Source organism: Phoca vitulina, unplaced genomic scaffold (assembly GCF_004348235.1).
Source record: "Phoca vitulina isolate PV1807 unplaced genomic scaffold, GSC_HSeal_1.0 scaffold8, whole genome shotgun sequence".
Taxonomy (NCBI): domain Eukaryota; kingdom Metazoa; phylum Chordata; class Mammalia; order Carnivora; family Phocidae; genus Phoca; species Phoca vitulina.
In genome coordinates, this window is record NW_022589711.1 from 69,151,093 (window position 1) to 69,171,673 (window position 20,581).

General features: G+C 42.0%; 1 protein-coding gene across 1 annotated transcript; it reads left to right on the forward strand.

The window, feature by feature from the left end:
• The first annotated feature begins 1,137 nt into the window (after positions 1 to 1,137).
• TNFSF10 (TNF superfamily member 10) lies at positions 1,138 to 20,178 on the forward strand. Its single transcript, XM_032407201.1, has 5 exons — positions 1,138 to 1,660; positions 7,772 to 7,909; positions 10,703 to 10,745; positions 16,198 to 16,302; positions 17,921 to 20,178. The coding sequence occupies exons 1-5, from the start codon at positions 1,538 to 1,540 to the stop codon at positions 18,370 to 18,372; spliced, it is 861 nt and encodes a 286-aa protein (XP_032263092.1). The 5' UTR covers positions 1,138 to 1,537; the 3' UTR covers positions 18,373 to 20,178.
• The last annotated feature ends 403 nt before the right edge of the window (positions 20,179 to 20,581 follow it).

Here is a 20,581-nt window from a genome sequence, read left to right on the forward strand (position 1 = left end):
TGGGAGAGCCCCTAGGAACAAGTCTGTTTCAACATTCTTCATTTTATAAGAGCAGAAGCACATCCAGAGAGATAACCTACCTTCTTAAAATAACCTAGAAAGTCAATATTAGAGATAGCCACAGGACTCAATGAAGTGTCTCAAAACTGAACTCAGGCAAAGGGGGATGAAAACAGTTTTTATTTATTTATTTATTTGAGAGAGAGAGAGCACATAAGCGGGGGGAGTAGCAGAGGGAGAGGGAGAAGCAGACTCCTGGCTGAGCAGGGAGCCTGACGCTGGGCTTGATCCCAGACACCTGGGATCATGACTTGATCTGAAAGCAGACGCTTAACCAACTGAGCCACACAGGTGCCCCTGAAGAAAGTTTTTAAAGCAAAGTAAGCATTCTATAACTTGATCGTGGTGGTGGTTACACCTTGTATACAATTATCAAGGTATACCATACCTTTGAAATTGATGAATTTTAACGTACGTAAATAATAACCTAGATAAAGATGGAAAAGCAAATGTATATACACAGTTGGGGTTGCGGAACCAGGGACCACGATGAATGCTTTACATTTCTTACCTCATTAATCCTTGGGCATGAATATATCTTGTCTAAACCACTCAGGTACATTTCCTTGGTCTTTCTGACATTTTCTGGAATTCCATATCGCACTGTCAATAAAATCTCACTTAGGACTAAATAGGGACTTAATTTTTAAGTTGGTGAGCAGGCCCTGCTCCATCCTCTTGTCCACTCCAGTCTCCATGTCTGTAGCTAGAAAGGTTATAGGCTATATTTGCCAAGCACCCCCAGGAAGCCAGGCATGAGTAATTCATTTCATCCACCAGCTACACTTTGGGGTAGGTGTTACTATCATCCCCACTTCAAGGATGCTGAAGCTTAAGGACAAAGCCCTTAAAAACCCAGGTAGGGTTTCACACCAGGAAGCAGCAGGGCCAACATCTGCCTCCAGGCAGTCTGAGCCCCCGAGGTTGTTTGCTAACCCCCACACCACACAGCCTCCCAACCAAAGACACCAGCCAGGTCGCTGAACTGCTGCATGGGGCCACGGAGTGACGTTGGCGAGATGACAAAGGAAGCTTCTCCCGATGCAGCCTGCATCTCCAGACTAGAGTGGCCCCAGCTGATGGTCAGATCTGTGGTCTTGCTCCCAGGGATAGGTTGCTGGCATGAGATGCAGCATGGGAGCCTAGGAATTAGCACAGTCGCTGGGCAAAGGCACAGCCACGGGACCCAAAAGGCCCCCAGCACTGGGGAAGCAGCTCTTTGACCCAACACACAGCCCTTTCAGTTTAAAAAATTTTTAATGTCTGTTTCCCTCCTTGGTCCCTGACATTCCTATAAAATGGAGAGAGCTTCCCGGAATTCTCCTCTTCCTAGCCTGTTGTTTTCAGTTTTGTTTTGATTCTATTTTTAAATAAGTGAAACCTAAGAAGAGCTCCACCCCTCGTCGTTGGTTTGACAGCAATAACCTGCTGCCCGGCTGCCTTTGCAGCAGTGAGACTTGGACAGGACCACGGCGAAATGCAGGCCCTGGGGGGCCCCAGTCCCGGGCAGACGTGCGTGCTGATCCTGATCTTTACAGTGCTCCTGCAGTCCCTCTGCGTGGCAGTGACTTACATGTACTTCACCAGGGAGCTGAAACAGGTCAGTACCATGCACACGGTCCCTGACAGAGGCTCTCAGCCACCCCGGGGTTAACTGCCTCCGTGTCCTCTTCTGTGAAGAATTTACAGTAGGGAAAAAAAAAAAAAGTTCCCTCTCTCTGCCTGTGGACCCTAACTGCTAACGCATGTGAATACTGAGGACCTTGCAGACGTGTGAGTTGAAAGGATTGTGTGATCAGCGTGCAGTTACAGAGCTGGCTCGACCAGCTACTAGCAGACGCAGGAACAAAACTCCTAACCTGGTTTGTTTTTTCTCTTCAACAGCATGAGCATTTTATAATACTAGCAATTGAACTAAAGCAGGCACTAAGTCTTAGAATGTCATCAGATTTATCTTTTTCCTCCAGGATATGGGGTGGGGGGTAAGTCCGATCTTTGAAACATGTTTTGGTTTGAGATCTGTGGCATTTCTGTGTTGACCATAGGGAGGATATGAAGGACTGGCATTCGTCTATTCCCTAGCCGCAGACGTGTCATGCATAAAGTCTGTAATAAAGTCCGTTACCAGATGGACTCCACATTTTATGTTCGTGATAAAATAATGGAAAATAAAACGTTGGTTCTATATCTGTGGGTGGTCCAAGTATGAATGCAGGTACATTTGACAGAGGGGAAAAAAAACCTTTGTGCCATTTTAGTTCCTGCATTTCTCAACTATATAAAACTTTTGGAACTATGAATGCAAAATGGCTGAAAATAAACCAAGTTAGCTTTGGGCTTCTAATGTATGTTTTGACTAATTGTGTATTATATAGTAGAGAATTGTGAGCTGGAAGGAACTTTGGATACCCCCCTCCCTCCATTTTATAGATGAGGAGCCTAGAGACCCCCAGACAAAATGACATAGCTCAGACAGGGCTTTGGAAGCGGAGCTGAAGTCAGTTCTTTGGGCACCTAAATAACACTCCTTCCTCCACAACAGGGTGTCCACAGGGTTGACATATTTGCACCCTTGGATGCACACTGCATCCTGCTACATTATGATAAAGCAACATTGCATCTACCAGCTGGCTAGGAAATGCAAGTAGAAGGGTCTCAGAAAAATATAAATTATCCAAATGCCATAGAGCGAGTATCTGTTAAGGAAATGCAGTTTGTATACCCTGTGGAGTATACATTTGCTTATCTCAAATGGTTGCAAATTTTTCCTTTGGATTTGGATGACGTAGACTCTTGTTTGATTTGCAAGTAATTATGAAAATTAGGGGCTACCCTTAGATGACCCGGAAGGTCAGCTTTGCTCTAGGGCAGACACAGAAGAGTCTGGATATTTGTAACTAAAACATCAGTGTAACTATAAACATGCCTCTAGTTCTAAGTCTACCTTAGAAGCTGGAATACTGCTGTGTTTGTGAAATCGGAGCTAGCCTGTCCTAACCTTTGTTAACTTTGCAGGATACACAGAACGAGTCTGTCTCTTTATTACGCAAGTCATTCCCTCAGTTTGCTGACATTACAAGTTGGCCTAATTTTAAGACTGAATTAACTAGTTCTTGACTGAGCAGACTCATGCACTTCTCTGAGTATATGATCAAGTGTTTTTTTAAAGTCGACTATAAAGGGGTGCCTGGGTGGCTCAGTCGTTAAGCGTCTGCCTTCGGCTCAGGTCATGATCCCAGGGTCCTGGGATCGAGCCCCGCATCGGGCTGCCCCCTCAGCGGGAGCCTGCTTCTCCCTCTCCCACTCCCCCTGCTTGTGTTCCCTCTCTTGCTGTGTCTCTCTCTGTCAAATAAATAAATAAAATCTTAAAAAAATAATAATAATAAAAAATAAAGTCAACTATAAAAATGGAAATCTTGAATAAAGCTTAACGTCTCTGCACATGCATACATTTTTCTTGATTGCATAGTTACATATGGATACATATATGTATAGACATACGGAAGACTTCATTGAGAGTGCCTGAAAGGGAGGAAAATTAACCAATGTTGAGCAAATACTGTGTTCCAGAAACTTGGCAAAATATTGCTCTATTTGATCCTCATCACAATCTTATAAATAGAATTACCCCATTTTACAGATAAATAAGGCTCAGGAAGTTAGGTGATTTGCCCAAAATTATAAAACAGGTTAAAGGGAAAGCCCAGTTTTGAGCCATGGCATTAGATGGGTGCTCAGTAAACTATAGCCATTGTAATTAGTATTGAGAAGTCTCTTGAAGTCATCACCCACTTCATCAGGAATGCTTGCAAGGAAAAATGAATCTGAGTCTCTTTGGTTGCCTGTGTAGAACTTGGAAAAGCATATTTAACATAAGAATTAATTTCCTAGGGGCACCTGGGTGGCTCAGTTGCTTAAGTGTCTGCCTCTGGCTCAGGTCATGATCCCAGGGTCCTGGGATTGAGCCCCACATCAGGCTCCCCACTCGGTGGGGAATATGCTTCTGCCTCTCCCTCAGCTCATGCACTCTCGCTCTCTCAAATAAATCAATAAATAAAATCTTTAAAATAAAGTTTAAGAAAATTAATTTCCTAAAACAGATCACAGATTCCACTTTGGCTGATGAAAATTTCCAGAAGATAGACTGAGCAAGGATTATAGGGAGTGTGGCCTAAGGAGGGCTGCGTAACATCTGATCGGACCTTCACAAATAAGCACAAAGAAGCCTGTAGAAACTAGCAAGCCCGAACACTAAATATGGGCTTAGCCTCTAAAGTTTTATGTCTCTCTAGGAACATTTTATGACAAGGGGACTGCCTATCACTGCGGCATCATAGATGGGAAGGACAAAGGAGAAGGGGACCCTTAGCCACCAATCTCCGTAAATGGTTCTTTATGCTACTTGTGGTTTGCAGAAAATGATTCTCAGAAATGCATGTCAGGGCAGCAGAGAAAGTCAGTGCCACCGCCTGGAAGCGTCCGAGCCAGCTGGCAAAGGAGTCCACCCTGGAGACCACAAGCCCTGCCAAGGACTGGTTGGCCTTGGCGTAGACAACCACCATGTTTGTGATGGCACCCACAGCAGTCACGGTGGAAATCCACCTGTTGGGGCTTCTGGAGCAGAAGAGCAGGCACTTGGTGCAAAAGCTGTCTGAGTGGCGTGCAAATGAAAATAGCACGCACGTCCCCCGGCCCCCAACACCCAGATGTGGTTAAAGAGAGAATAGCTCAGTCTGAAATATGCTTCAAGAAATTCATGCTTTGAAGTGAGAAGGATGTGGAAAAAAAAGGACAGAGAGGGATTCATCACATTAATCATCATGAATCATTCTGGAAACAACCAGGGCACCCCCTTGCTTAGGCAACTAGTCACCAGCACTGGTCAAAGTCTGTAGGAGAAATCACCAAATATGCAAGAAACATGTAGGGATGGGGAGGAGGGTTGGGGCTTTCCTTCTGGGTTTCGATTGTTTGGAAATCAGTCTTTATTCATAGAATGTCTAGAAGGTGAAATACCACAATGTTGATCATTGTGATCTCTAGATGGTATGGTTATGAATGTCTTTTTTCCTCTTTATTTTTCTATATTTTATAAATTTTCTACAGAGAATGCCCTAAAAAATATCTATGCTATCTATATATGATTTTTTGTAGGCTTAAAGAACATGACATTTTTATATAGTCTTAAGAGAAAACAACCATACACACAATTGCCCACATACAACCCAGCAAACAAGAGGGATCGTCTAGAGGTTAATTAAGAAGTAGGATTAGGGTGATTTTAGTGGGTTTTTTGTTTGTTTATTTTTCACTTAGAAAAGCATTTGTTACTTTTCTATATTTTGCAGGTTGCCTGTATACCATCAATGTTTCTAGGCTTCATTAAATTTGGGGTAACAATGGAGTCACATTAGCTTGTCAACCTCCCTCCCATGTAGACCTAGGATCTTACTCAATTTTCAGGGTTCTCCCTCCCACCTCCCAGAGGTGTTTCCGGAAAATCCCCAGCCGGTGTTCAGAACCACTAGGCCGCAGCTGGTTCTGGCCTGGGCTGGGCCCTGCTGCATTCCCACCCTCTCACACTCCTCTTCAGTTCTCAGGAAGCTGCCAGCTCCCTTACTTCATGGTCCCCAGGCAGCTCTCAGCTCTGCCTTCTCCTGCCCCTGGCCCTAGCTTCTCCTGTTCTTCATCCTTTCAGGCTGAGAGACTTTCCAGCTGCTGTGAAGGAAGAAAATAAATTGCCTTCCTCTCTGTGTCATGCACATCTTTTCATCTCAACAAGTTAGAGAAGTCTGTGAGCCTGTTTATTCAGTTTCATCAAACCAATGTCTGGCCAGAAAACACCCATACTGGTTGCGCTGGGACGTTGTCCAATGTAGCTAACTTGCTCTTCCTGGAACCACCCTCTGGCCTTGTACTGAATCCAGCTCCTCCTCTCTGAGCCTCCCCACCCCCAGTTGCTGGATATGTTCTTGTATTTCTAAAGCACACCCAATTGAGTTCCTTCCCGGGAAATGCTTTTTAGCTCCCACAGATATTGGAGATGCAAATAGATGTCTACAGGAGAAGAGCATGGGGAGTGAAGGGGCAAAGCAATGTTGTCTAACTCCACCTCTGGTCATATCTCCACTCAGGTGGCCCCAGCTGTCACCCCTAATACATCTACTAAGTTGAATGTTTGGCTCTTGTAATTAAAAACAGGAAGAAAGAAAGTAAACATTTTTTTAAAAGTAAATGAATGTTCTATGCCAGAGTACGTGGAAGGAATTCATCAACTCAGGTTTGTACTTTTGCCCTTGAGGGAGATTGATCAAATGTCCGAGGGGTACATGGCTGGGCACAGAACAATGTGACTCTGGCTGGGACCTCTCATAAACAAGTTATTTTGATTTGGAATGAGGTTGTCTTTTTATAGGAAGGAGCATCATTAAGTTTGATCTTTCCTTCAAGCTTTGGAGTCCCCTGAGTTCAAACGACAGATAAAAATGGCCATTTCCCCATTTATTTCTCCAGAGAAAGGCAATTCGGATTTGTACAGGGAAATAATATCTCCTCAATCCCAGTTGTTAAAAACAAAAACAGGAAAAAAGAAAAAACCTAATGTCCGACCTTGAGTGGACTTCCCGTTTTTCTTTGTAAAATTAACCAGTTATCAGCCTGGAATGTGCTGGATGATTTGGGATGTATGCGTGCATGCATTTGGGTTTGTGAGTGCGTGTGTGTGTGTGTGTGTGTATACGTGTGTGTGTGTGTGTTTAATATGAAGCTAGGACTTTGTTGACAATTACCTGGTCATTATAAATGTTTGCTCTCAATCAGAAGGAGGGGACAAACCTTCAAATGGTGTTTCAAGTGTCTGGAGGTAAATCCCTGGCTAGTGTGGACATTTAATAAAACAACGTTAAAATTTCCAGTGGCAATATGTTTAAGATTCTGCCATCCAGAGGAGTAGAAATCACAACAGTAACTAGAATTTACCCAACACCAAAAGCTCAGATCAAGAAACAGAACATTACCTGCACCCCAAAGGCCACAAAGGACTTGTTTAATTTTTATTTAGGATTCTGGAATTTAAATGGACTCTATTGCCTACCTTTTTATTTATTTATTTATTTTTTTTTTTGAGAGAGAGAATGCTTGAGCGGGGAGGGGCAGAGGGAGAGGGAGAGAGAATCTTAAGCAGGCTCCACGCTGAGCCCAGAGCCCAATTCAGGACTTGATCTCATGACCCTGAGATCATGAGCTGAGCTGAAATCAAAAGTCGGACACTTAACAGACTGAGCCACCCAGGCGCCCTTCTATTGCCTACTTTGTACCTAGGTGGTTTCCCATCTTTAGAATGGGATCCGCACCATCCCAGAGCTGGAAAGGACCTCAAAGATCACCACATTGAACCAGCTCAAAAATCAAATAAAAAACAGACACGGAAGAGAAAAAGCAATTTGTTGAGAGACACACCGGGGCAGTGAAGGTCATTGTGACCCAGGACGTCTGGCCCACACCTGTAACCTTTCCACAATATCCAGCTGCTTCCTTGTATTCACTGGACAAAGGACAGCATGCTTGCTTTTATTTCAAGCCATGAGCTTATCTAAGGTGCCAAGATGTCTCTGAATCTGTCATCCATCAGTTCCTCTTGCTTTAACTCGTAAATGAACAAAAATAAAAAGCTCTTGTGTGTAATATTGTGTTCTATTCCATCTTAACCCAGATGCAGGACAAGTACTCCCAAAGTGGCATCGCTTGTTTCTTAAAGGAAGATGATATCCCTTGGGACCCCGATGATGAGGAGAGTATGAACAACCCTTGCTGGCAAGTGAAGTGGCAACTCCGTCAGGTTGTTAGAAAGGTAGGTGGACCACCGGGTCACGCCATCAGCAGGCGTGGAAGGTCGCAGGAGAGGGAACACTTAAGATCATCAAGTGGAGATGCCTCATTTTGCAAAGGAGGAAACTGAGGCCCAGAATGTTTAAGTGATTTTCCCTGAATTCATAGAACTAGGAGAAAGTGGAATAGCACCAAACAGTGGGTCCTGGCTGACTCCTGGTCTAGAGTTCACTCCTCTACTCCAGAGAGCCTCCCCATTGAGTCTAACCTTTTTTATCTCCCATTGTGGAAATTGAGGCAGAGACAGGGCAATATGTTCCAGGTCACACAACAATAAAAGATGTGTGTGATTTTGGTATTGTTGCTCAGAAGACAGAAGAAACCAAATACTGGTGTTTTATACTCTTCCAGCCTTGTTGATCTCTGGAATTAAACATATATTTATTTTTGTATGCATGTAGAGATGAAGAAAGAGGAAAAGAAGAGGGAAGAAAGAGATACTTTGAGAAATTGAAGGTGATGACATCTCAATTTATAGTTAATAAATAACCAATTACAAAATATCTGTTTATGGAAGTTGCTTAAACAGGATTTCTAGCAGAAACACTATGTCAGCAAACTGTTTCACTAAATTACGTAATTTTACTTTCATAGTTTTACCTTCTGCCTGTCCGGAAAGGTCAGATGAGAACATGGGTATGAAAATACTCTGTAAACTGTGAAAGAACATCATTATTTAAAAAAAAAAAAACACTGGGGACATTCCCAGTGCAGGAAGGAGGTGCATTTTAAAGATATGATTACAAGTCCATTGTTTGGTGTTCAGTCTGTGTTTGCATAGAAACAATGTTATGCTTGTGGTTAGGGCTCCACTTGATAACCCAAGCAGTCTTTATGGTAGAGCCCAGATGTCCCCGAGGAGGCCATTTCTATGAGAAATGAAATCCGACCTCACCTGGAGGCCAGGGCAGGGTGCCCACTGTACACAAGCTATACCAAAGCAGCAGTGACTCCATTGCCCCAGGTGGTGAGGACCAGGAAGCCTGGGGTGGGGGATGGGGGGCCTCCTGAGGAGACTGAGGAATGGGACTCGGCAGTCCCTGGGTTGGTGGGGGCAACCCACAGGTGGCAGGGGAGAGAAACTCAGAACTAGGGCATAAATCTGAAGCCTAAGAAGGGGGCTGGATGCTGGGGCTGGGAGTGGGGGGTTAGAGAAGTAGTGGGGATAGACTCCGCATACCTCTCTCTTGTTGTTCTCTCACTCCCTCCCATTCGCACACATTGCCACTCACTAGAATAGGGAGAGGCTGGGAGAGGACACAGACAGGTGGTGGCAGGGTAGGGGGGAAGGATTTCCCATTTTTTTCAGACACCATTAATGGAACAGATTATTTTCCAGTAAACATCTTATCCCTATTCCATATGGTATCTCATTTAATCCTCAGAATAGCTCTGTGAGGAAGGAATCAAAATTATTATCTTCCTCTTTCTTTTTTTTTTAAGATTTATTTATTTATTTTAGAGAGAGAGAACCTAAGGGGGACGAGGGTAGAATCTCCAGCAGACTCCCCACTGAGTGTGGAGCCCGACTTGGGGCTGGATCCCATGACCCTGACCCTGACCCTGAAATCAAGAGTTGGATGCTCAACCAACTAGGCCCCTTCTTCCTCTTTTTTTTTTTTTTAAATAGATGAAGAAATTAAAGTTCACATTGGTTAAGTAACTTGAGCAAAGTCTCCAAGAGCTAGTGATTGACACATTTGAATCTGGTCCATCTGACCAGACTGTCATCATTTTTCATTCTGCCTCCCACACTATAGGAATTACCCCTCTCTCTTTCCTGCTCCTTCCTTCCTTCCTTCCTAACTTCTATCCCAGAATGAGAGAGACAGAGAGACTATGCTGAGGCCACCACCGCATGCCCACTGGGCTAAGGTCCGACCTGCCCTTATCGGATCAGCGTTTGAGACCAAGGGGAAAGCAGAGAGCTTCTGGTTTGGGGTGGGAGTACAGAGGAGGGGAGTTTCTGGAAGTTTCAAAAGGAACAACAGTGGCGGAAAAGGAGGGCAGTGATGGACAAAAGCCCAGGTGATAGAACTAAGTGGAGGGGACTTTAGAAGGCACGGATGCGCTCAGCACGACTAGCTCATCTAATAGAAAGACTAAGGTTTCCCTCTTTCTTACTGGTTTTCCCAACAGGTTAGTACAAAGAAGGTGATACTAGTTGTTTAGTAAAGGTATTGGCACTTGGTAAAACACGTTTATGTGAAGGATGCCCTGGCCACGTGTCAGAAGTGAGAGAATGACACAGTGTGGCCAGGTCCTGCCTTGATGGGCTCTATACGTCTGTGGGTCTCATGAGAGAGAGCGAAGCGTGCCTTACCCCTTGAGGCTTGGGTCTGCCCAGCCATTCAAAGCCCCTGAAAACACTCTTACACAGTGCATTTACACACACACTTGCCTGCAGACCCACACCCCACACGGAGAAACTGAGGAGGCCTGGGCACCACATCCAGCAGCCACAAGGAGGTTTGGGGAACATTAGCTTCATCTAACTTGCCAGATGGCACCTTCCTCCTGGGCTGCTCCACGTGTGGCCTTTGGAACAGAACTTTCCACAGCAGCCTCTGCCTCAGTATTCCCCCAGCTCCCACCCAGCCCCGCGCAAACCCTGTGCTTGAACAGCTAAAGCTTCAGAGGTTCCTATCTGACGTAGAAATGACATCTTAGACATCAGCAAGAAGGGTCGTAGACATTCTGTAGTCAGTTGAAATTTTTAGGGAAATTAACAAGATTTATTCAATACTGTTTGCAGATGATTTTGAAAACCTATGAGGAAACCATTCCTGCAGTTCCAGGTAGTATTTTTTGTTTGTTTGTTATTTTAATTTTCTACTGTCGACTTCATGACAGGGGGAATAGCTCTCCAGCCCTTTTTCTCTGCTCCCATCCACACGTCCCCCCTCGGACTGCGAGTCAGTTTCTCAAGCCACTTGATTCTATTTTCCTATTTGTGTTTGGCAGTTAGAAAGCTTAGAGCCAATTCTGGGGCCCGACCTGTGGTCAAAACTTTATTTCATCTGAATCTTGTTTTTCCACCATGGATTTCCCTTTCACCTTGATTTCTTCAGTTATTTACTTTTTACTTTCAAATGTGTTGTACATAAGTCATCTGAATCCTTTCTGGAACATGGTTGGAGGTAAGATAAATGAGGGCCCCAACGTAACCCATCTTCTTTGCTTCTGACCACCACGAGGCTCTATGCCTTTCTTTACGCAAGAGCCCTTCGCTTCGTCATCTTTCCCAGCAATCCTTTACCCACCACACTTCTCATCTTGTGGTCCCTCAGCCATGACCACCTTCCTGTTCATGGTCAGCGGCCTGTTTCAACCCACATTCCCTTTGAGGGCTGTTGCCCAGGCTGGCTTCTGCCGTTCCTGGCTTCTCATATAACTGACTCCTTCTCATTCTGATCCTATCACCTCATTGTTACCTCTTCAGAGAAAAATTCCCTGCCTACCTTTCTAAGTAAGTTCCTCCCACACCCTGCTATTTCTATAGCACTTATCTTGTGCATTTCCTTTTATTTGTATATATATTTTTTATTTGTGTGCTATCTGATTCCCCACTAATTAAATTAGATCCACAAAGACAGAACACGTCTGTTTCTCTCATCTGTCTATACCTAGCCCCTAACTTGATGCTCCAAACCTAGTAGATTCTTTTATCCCCCTGGCCCTGAGGTGTAACACCTTTCATGTGCATGTGTGTGTGTGTGTGTGTGTGTGTGTATTTTGATTGAGATGAAATTCACATAACATACAAGTAACTTTTTTTTGAGGTATCATTCTCATTTCATTTTATTTTTTCATTGAAGTAGAGTTGACATACAACAATATATTAGTTTTAGGGGTACATCATAGTGATTTGACATTTACATACATTACAAAATACTCACTACAATAAGTATAGTTACTATCTGTCACCATACAGAGTTATTCCAATATTATTGACTATCTTCCTTGTAATGTATTTTATATCACCGTGACTTACTTGTTTTATAACTGGAAGTTTGTACCTCTTAATCCCCTATACCTATTTCACCCATCTCCCCAACCCACTCCCTTTTGGGCAACCATCAGTTTGTTCTCTGTTTTTATGTGTCTGTTTGTCTTGTTTTGTTTGTTTTTAGGTTCCACATATAAGTGAAACCTTACATTATTTGTTTTTATCTGTCTGACTTATTTCACTTAGCATAATACCCTCCAGGCCCATCCATGGTGTCTCAAATGGCTAGAATTCATTGTCTTTTATAGCTGAATAATATTCCATTGTGTATATATACCACAGCTTCTTTATCCATTCATCTATCAGTGGACACTTGGGCTGCTCCCATATCTTGGCTATTGTAAATAATGCTGCAATGAACATAAGGATGCACACATCTTTTCAAGATAGTGATTTCATTTGCGTTTTCTTGGGATAGATATCCAGCAGTGGAATTGCTGGATTGTATGGTTTTCCTATTTTTAATTTTTTGAGGAATTTCCATACTATTTTCCAGAGCGGGTGCACCAAATTATATTCCTACCAGCAGTGCAGTAGGGTTCCCTTTTCTCCACACCCTTACCAGCACTTGTTGTTGCTTGTCTTCTTGTTATTAGCCATTCTGACAGGTGTGAGGTGATGTCTCACCGTGGTTGTGGTTTGCATTTCCCTGATGATCAGGGATGCTGAGCATCTATCCATGGCAGGGCAGGAGCAGCTTTGAGGGGACACTGATCTCAGCCGGGCTGTTGTAGAGGACCTTCTACCAGGATGGGCAGATTGGGTGGGGCAGGTCCACAGGGCAATGCCAGGGCGAGGCGAGCGGTGCGAGCAAGGTAGATGGAGAGAGTGAGAACTGGCACGGGTCAGTGCATCAGGCCAGCTAGGCAGAAGGAGGGTAAGAGGAAAGGCCTCCAGCTCTCTGTTCCCAAAGCAAGTGCCTATAGATCCCTGCCTTTCTATCACATGCCCTGAAATTAGTCAATCAATCTCCTTCACATATGGCCCAGGCACTTGTGAACCCGCTGCCTCTGTGCTGGGTCTTGGAGTGAGTGAGTTTGTGTGTAAGCCATTTAAAAGCAGAGTCTTGGTTTCCTATAGCCCTCTGGCTTTCCTGGAGGTGAGCCGCCCTGATTTTCAAAGCCGGACATTGTGAGAGCTTGTCATCCCAGTGCAGGTCCCCAGGCAGGGGGACAGTGCCCCATGTGGGTCTTGACTCCCTTGCTCCCCAGGGGGAGCTCCACACCTATGTATCCCCCCTCCTCTTGTAGATCACATCACCTTGCGGGTGGGTCCTGACCAGACCTGTCTCTGCTCCCTTTCAACGCTTCTCCTTGTGGTTTTTCTTTATAACTTTAGCTGTGGAAGATCTGTTCTGCTAGTCTTCAGGTCCTTCTCAGAGAGAATTGTTCTATATGCAGTTGTAGCCTTGGTGTGTCCGTGGGAGAATGTGAGCTCAGGATCCTCCCACGCCACCACCTTCAAAAATGTTACAATGAACCATTTTGAAGTGTCTGATTTAGTGGCAGATCGTGCATTCATAATATTGTGCCACCACCATCTCTCCACATAGAAGGTTCTTAATACATATTTTTTAATGAATACATAAGTCAATAAAACTATTGAATAAAATTTGCTACTTTTTCACATTTGGCTCACCATAGCCCCATTTCCCCATATTACTGGCCACAGAGGCCTGAATACATATACCAGAGACCGCCAGCCTAGGGCACAGCAGCCTGGCAGAGAAGAAACAGTTCTTTAATGTAAGTGTTGTAATGATGTCTTTTTACTTTTCCAACTCTCTTTTTTCAAAACAACAAGCTTCCTCATTGCTTAACAACTCCCATTTTTCTTTATTAAATAGGCTTTATTAAACATGAAGGATAAGACCTGTTCTCAAGGTCTACACATTCTTTCTGATTATTTTTCCCAAGGTGAAAGTGGTAGTCAGAACGGTGAACACTCCCCTTCTTCTGATGAGGCACAACAGATCCATGGTCTACAGTAGATGCATGTACTATTTTCAGTGTTGTAAGAAGACTACTCTTCTCTATTCATCACAATAAGACGTAGAAATCATGTGCTAATCAGTATACCAAGATTTATTCATGACACCCAAATAGACATGTTCATGGGTTCTTTTTCCACGAAGTGTTTGCTGTAGCCAGTAGGAAATCTCCTCTTTGTTTGTTTGTTTACTTATTTATTGAAATCTCCTCTTTAGAATTTGCTTTTATATTTAGGCTTTCCCAGATTACAATGACCTCAAATGTAAGATATTTATAATTGAATTCGGTTATTGAATATTTTAAAACAAAGTGTTAAGGTCTAAAGGCAGGCAAGGCATTATGAATTATTTAACAGTGAAAGTTGAAGGTGAAAGGACACATCAACCTTGAAAGCTGAGCATTCTGAGAGTATTATGTAATTGGTCATGCATCCCCATGATATGTTTGGTCTTCAGGACTGTGCAGACGCCCACCCATCCTGAATACGTAACAACTTGTACCAGATAGATGGAAGAGATTCTCATTTCCTATTCATTCCTTTCCTGTGAAATTGTACCACTTCCTTTCATTTCCACCTCCTACTAGCCTCGATGAAGGCCTCCTGTTCTCAGTCCTGATCAGTTATAGTCTGGTAACTTGCCAGTCTCCAGCCCTCCCACCTTCTACCCATCAAACCTTACTTTGAGATAGGATAGCCTAAAGCACAACACATTATCTCTTCACTTCTCCTACCAAAATCTTTCAGAGTCTTTCCGTGTCCTTACAATCCACATCTCTTAGCTTCACATTCAAATCCTCTGTCATTTGGCTCCTCGTTCAAGCCTGAAACTGAACTCCTCCTATGCTGTGGCCCAGGAATGCTTTGTGCATCCTGCCTCCGGCCCCTGTCCTGGATCTCTTAGAATGCCCTTCTTCCGTTCCTTCCTTCCCAAGTCTGCCCCTCCTCATCCTGTTCAGATCATTATCCTTGCACCTCAAATATTTGCTTGCATTCATCTGTCTCTAATTCTTTCTCCTTGCTCCTAAAAGAGTGCCTGGCATAGACGTGATGGGCACTTCGGTGTGTTGGAGTAAGCCTTAGCACAAACCCTCCCATGACCTCAGTCCTCCAATAAATAGGAATCTTTCCCTCTTCTGAACACACATCCCCCTTTATTTATATTTCTCACAGATAAATTTTCACTGTCTAGTTCATATCTTTCCTAAAAGACTGTAAGTCCTTTGAGGGCTCAGTCAGTGTAATCAGTGATTATTCTTTGCAACCCCTGTCTGACATAGTGCCGTGCCTCATTCCTGGCAATATTTGCTTGACGAAAGAATATCATTTATCTTAACAACCAGTGTAAGCACACTGGGGAAATTTGAGCTGATTTTTTTTAAAGGGTAGTTTGTTGAATTTGTATATTAAAAGGCTGCTCCAAAGTACTTCAGAATGTGATCAATAAGTGTTATTTGTTTATTATGATCTATGAATTCATGATTCTTATGTTTATATACTGATTATCATGACCAGTATGCCAATTCATATTTCTTTTAGGGGGGCGGGGGCGGGGGATGAACTATTGGGAACCAGTTTGTAGCATCTATAGACCCTCGTTATCACTGCTACTCCTTTAGAATTAGGTTCGCTCTGATTGTTTCTATATATAACTCGTGGAAATTCACCAGTGCTTGGTTATTTGTGCACTTTAAATGACTCAGTAGAATTATTACATGTCCACAGTTATTTACTTATTTGTTTGTTTGCTTTGGAAAAGGGCCAGAATCTTCATTTTGTTATATTCTGGTTGGACCTTACCTTTGAAATGCCAATAAATTCTGACCCAAGTTACTGCTTATTCTTCTCATTTAAAATACTTTCGAAATTAGGGGCGCCTGGGTGGCTCAGTCGTTAAGCGTCTGCCTTCGGCTCAGGTCATGATCCCAGGGTCCTGGGATCGAGCCCCACATCGGGCTCCATGCTCCGCAGGAAGCCTGCTTCTCCCTCTCTCACTCCCACTGCTTGTGTTCCCTCTCTCACTGTGTCTGTCTCTGTCAAATAAATAAATAAAATCTTTAAAAAAAAAATACTTTCGAAATTAAACATAAGCTGGAATAGATGGATCATCATATTAAAATGTAGGCTGTTTTACAATCCACTTTGGAAGCCCAGTGTACTTAACAATGTCTGACCGATAGCAGCTCTGAATAGCAATGTATTTGAAAAGTGGTTTGACAAGTGCTGAAGATTTTTTGTCATTTTTCTTTTAGAAAAGCAGCTAAATATTCCTTACGTAGTAAGTGAAAGACGTCTTCAGAGAGTAGCAGCTCACATAACTGGAAGCAGTCGGAGAAGAAGCATATTTCCAGTTCCAAGTAAGAGAAACAACAAATAAATGGCTTAAAGGAAGGCAATGGAAAAATTTTTCCCAAATAATTTATTCTTTTAACTTGTACATGAAATGTTGATATGGCTGTCTACAAAATGTTCATAGGAATCTGGGCTCAGATTGACTCTTTTCAGAAGCAAGATTACAAGACAAATAGTTCAATATCTGCTCTCAGGAAAGTTATGTGGTGGGAGAACTTTGTCTTTGAGTTTCCCATGCCCCTATTTGTGCTTTTCTTCCTCTTCTTCAAAGTAATTTCTCTTTCTCACTCCCATCAAATCTTCTTCCTCTCTAAAGGTTCTAAATCAATTATTTACTTTCACCATGAATCACTAGGTATTCCTTGTGGCAATTGTATTTGGTTGAATTATGGGAAGTTGCCAATATTTGACCATTTTTTGCTCACAGATATGTCAGTTTCATATAGTTTAACCAATTAAGGTAAGCCTATTTCTTACCTAAAGAACCGGTGTCCACGCAGTGCTGTAACAGTGCAAGAGTCTTACAGTCTAAATATCCATGTTGGAATACCAGCTCCTCTTTACCTAGATATATGTCTTGAGCAAATTACCTAATCAAATCAAGCTTTAGTTTCTTCAGATACAAAGTAAAGATAATCTTTAAGTCATAAAATACTGAAGATTAGCACAGGCAAAATTCCTGTGTATTGTAAGTACTCAATAAATAGTTGCTTTTATTATGATGAGAGGTTTTATCCCAAGTTAAAGAAATTTCAGGTATCAGTTAAAATATGAAAAGATTGTGGGATTTTTTTTTTCAGGGCAGTTGCCTTCCTGGTATTCCTCCACTCATGCTTTATGAATGATTGACATGTTCTGCCTATGAGTGAGATCATTATTATAATGTTACTGTTTACTATTCATCAAGAAACACAATAGTTGTTTTACACTGTTGAAAAACTAAATTTTGCACCAATCTTGGAGATGAGCCCAAAGTTAAAGGAATATCATGTTTTGGTAGGGCCCCTTTTCACTCAAAGTCTTTGGGAGCTAAAGACCCAGGGGTCTGAACATCTTTAAATCTGAGCTCTCTTTGCCAAACCATGTGCCCTATCTTATTGTGGACTAGAGATGTTTTCTGCTTGAATGGTGCCTTTGACTCTGGATTGCTGAGAAAGACCAAGAAGGAACCCAAAGAGACCCAAAGAAATAGCAATAAGTTCTGAGCTCCAGGCTTGAAAAATTGATAATGTTTCTTTTAGTTTCCTTATCTGTTACTCATTTGCACTCACCAGCATAGGAAGGGAGGCAGGGGTTTGGGACAGAAGTTCTGTCCAGGAGTAAAGATTGCCATCTGAGTTAATCATCCCTCATGCTACAGTTTAGATCTGTGGCCTAAGTGGTGGATGAGGTACAGAAAAGTAAGGGACTTCCAGCAGATCACAATGATACAGTAGCCTCCAGATTCCTATAGGACTGAAATTTAGAATCCTTGTAAGATTGAAGGAGCAAGAAGTTTTATACTAGATTGAAATTCTTTAAAATCCCCACCAAAAAACTGGCTAGCCACAGCTACTGAGATAATTCTTACCTTTGTTACAAACTTCTTTCTTTTAATTTTCTTTCTCCCTAAACTTCATCCAGGCTCCAAGAATGAAAAAGCTTTGGGCCAGAAAATAAACTCCTGGGAGTCATCAAGAAAAGGACATTCATTCTTGAATAATTTGCACTTGAGGAATGGAGAGCTTATTATCCTTCACAGGGGGTTTTATTACATCTATTCCCAAACATACTTTCGATTTCAGGAACCTGAGGAAACTTCGGGAACAATTTCAACAGAACAGAACAGAAAGAAAAACAAACAAATGGTACAATATATTTACAAATACACAAGTTATCCTGACCCTATACTGCTGATGAAAAGTGCTAGAAATAGTTGTTGGTCTAAAGATTCTGAATATGGACTCTATTCCATCTATCAAGGTGGGATATTTGAACTTAAGGAAAATGATAGAATTTTTGTCTCTGTAAATAATGAGCAATTGATTGACATGGACCAAGAAGCCAGTTTTTTTGGAGCCTTTTTAATTGGCTAAATAATCTGCAAAGAAAAACATTATTCTCAAAGTGACCATTCACAGCAAAGCAAGGAAGTCTGAGCAAAGCCACTTCAACCAAAAGACCAAAAAAGCAACACGTGCTTCTCTAATATCTCTGAAAATGACCAAGTCATTCTAAGAAAGTGAAATAGCGGAAAGAACTTTCAGGGATCTAGCAGATATCAGTTTGCTAGCAGAAATCTAAAAGATTCTGTTTCCAAACACTTGTGTAGCAATAAACAGCTGTCTTTATTATCTACTCTTGTGAAGATTCCAGAAGAAAGATTAATGATCCATCTATTTTTTATGTAGGCTCCACAGCCAATGTGTAGCCCAACAGCGGGCTTGAACTCACAACCCTGAGATCAAGACCTGAGCTGAGATCAAGAGACGGACACTTAACTGACTGAACCACCCCGGCACCCAATGATCCATCTCATAAGTATTATATCACCTTGGTCACTTCCAGGTTACCATAAGGGACAACACTGCCAAAGTTGAAAGGGGAACCACAAAAAGGTCATGATCTTGGGGGGTAGCCTCTGTCAATATATGCGATGTGCAAAGGGTGTTTGTGTTGTGCATGACCTCACAGGAGTTATCTCATACACCTGGATTTGATGGAAATAAGAACATTCTACCCAAAATAATATCATTTTGTTAAAAAAAAACTAACTAAATTTATGCTCAGTGAACAAAGAATTATTTCTGAATGACTTGTGATTTTCACTCCCAAAAGTCAGGCTGGTCAAAAGCACTGATAATATTTTTGATGGGGACTCCATAATGAGTGAACAGCTAATCAGAACAAGGCAATTTGGTCTCATGGGAGCAGGAGGACAAATAGGAAAGTGGAAATGCCAAACACAGGTAAATTAGCGGAAAAGAACCTAGGAAAGATCTGATCCCCACCCCCTACCCTTCTACCCCATCCTCCACTGCCAAATGTCATTGTCTAGTATACAAATGCTTAAGGTTGTTTCAGTTACTTGCCTCTGTCAGAAGAAGAGCAATTGCTTTTATCTGCCAAAATTGTGACACAAAACGATTTATTTCACCATTTAATCTAACCAGTTGGAGAAAAAAAATTAGTTGGAGTATTTGTCCAATCTCTTCTAACTATTGTCCTAAACACAGCATAATTCATACTTTGGGCTTGTATGCTCAAACGTTCATTTAAACGTATCTGATCAAATAAGTTTTTTCAAAAGAGGCTCATTTAAATTTAAATTTACAACATGCTTCAGATACTTGGCACTTCTGGCCCTTCTTACTCTATTTTCTATAACACTAGTTAAGTTTTTACATACTGACAAATTGACTTCATTTGTTATTCTGTTTTTTAAAGCCTGCCTCCTCTCACCAGAATGTAAGCACTGTGATCGCAGGGAACATGTAGTCCTGCTCACATCTGTAACCTCAGGACCTGGGACAGTACCTTAACATACTACCCACACAAAATATATTTGTGAATAAACGAATGATGGAGTGAATGAATACCTAATCCTATGGGGGAAAAAATTTAAAACCAGCCACTGCCTTATCCCTTATACTGAAAAAAACGTTGAGGAATTTCAAAAGTAATCTCAAAGTGAAGAAAACCTTTTATTTTCTTATTTTTTTAAAGATTTAATTTTTAAGTAATCTCTACATCCAACGTGGGGCACCAACTTACAACCCCAAGATCAAGAGCCGTACACCCTACTGACTGAGTCAGCCAGGAGCTCCAAAGACCTTTTAAACAAGGATTTAAAACTCAAAGAAAAAGACTACAATGTGTGTTAAATAAAACCTTGAAATGAAAGAGAAAATTAATTTTTACTCTATATTTTTATACTAAATATGTAAGATATGTTACTTTTTCAATAAAAATGACATGTTAAAATGTGTAGTTTTTGTTTAATACTTGCATTTGTTTCATGGTACCAAGATTATTCAAATCTTCTAATCTCTTTTTCATGATATCTTTTATCTGACATATCTTACAGAAGAAAGGAAATAATTGCTCACTTTTTATTTAATGTGTTAAAATATATCAGTCTTTTCCTTTATAGTTAATGCTTTTGTTATGGGTTGAATTGTGTCCCCCGAAAAGGGTATGTTGAAGTCCCACTCCCCACTACCTCAGAATGTGAGCTTATTTGGAAACAGGGTTGTTGCAGATATAATTAGTTAAGATGAGGTCATAGTGGAGTAGTGTGGGTTT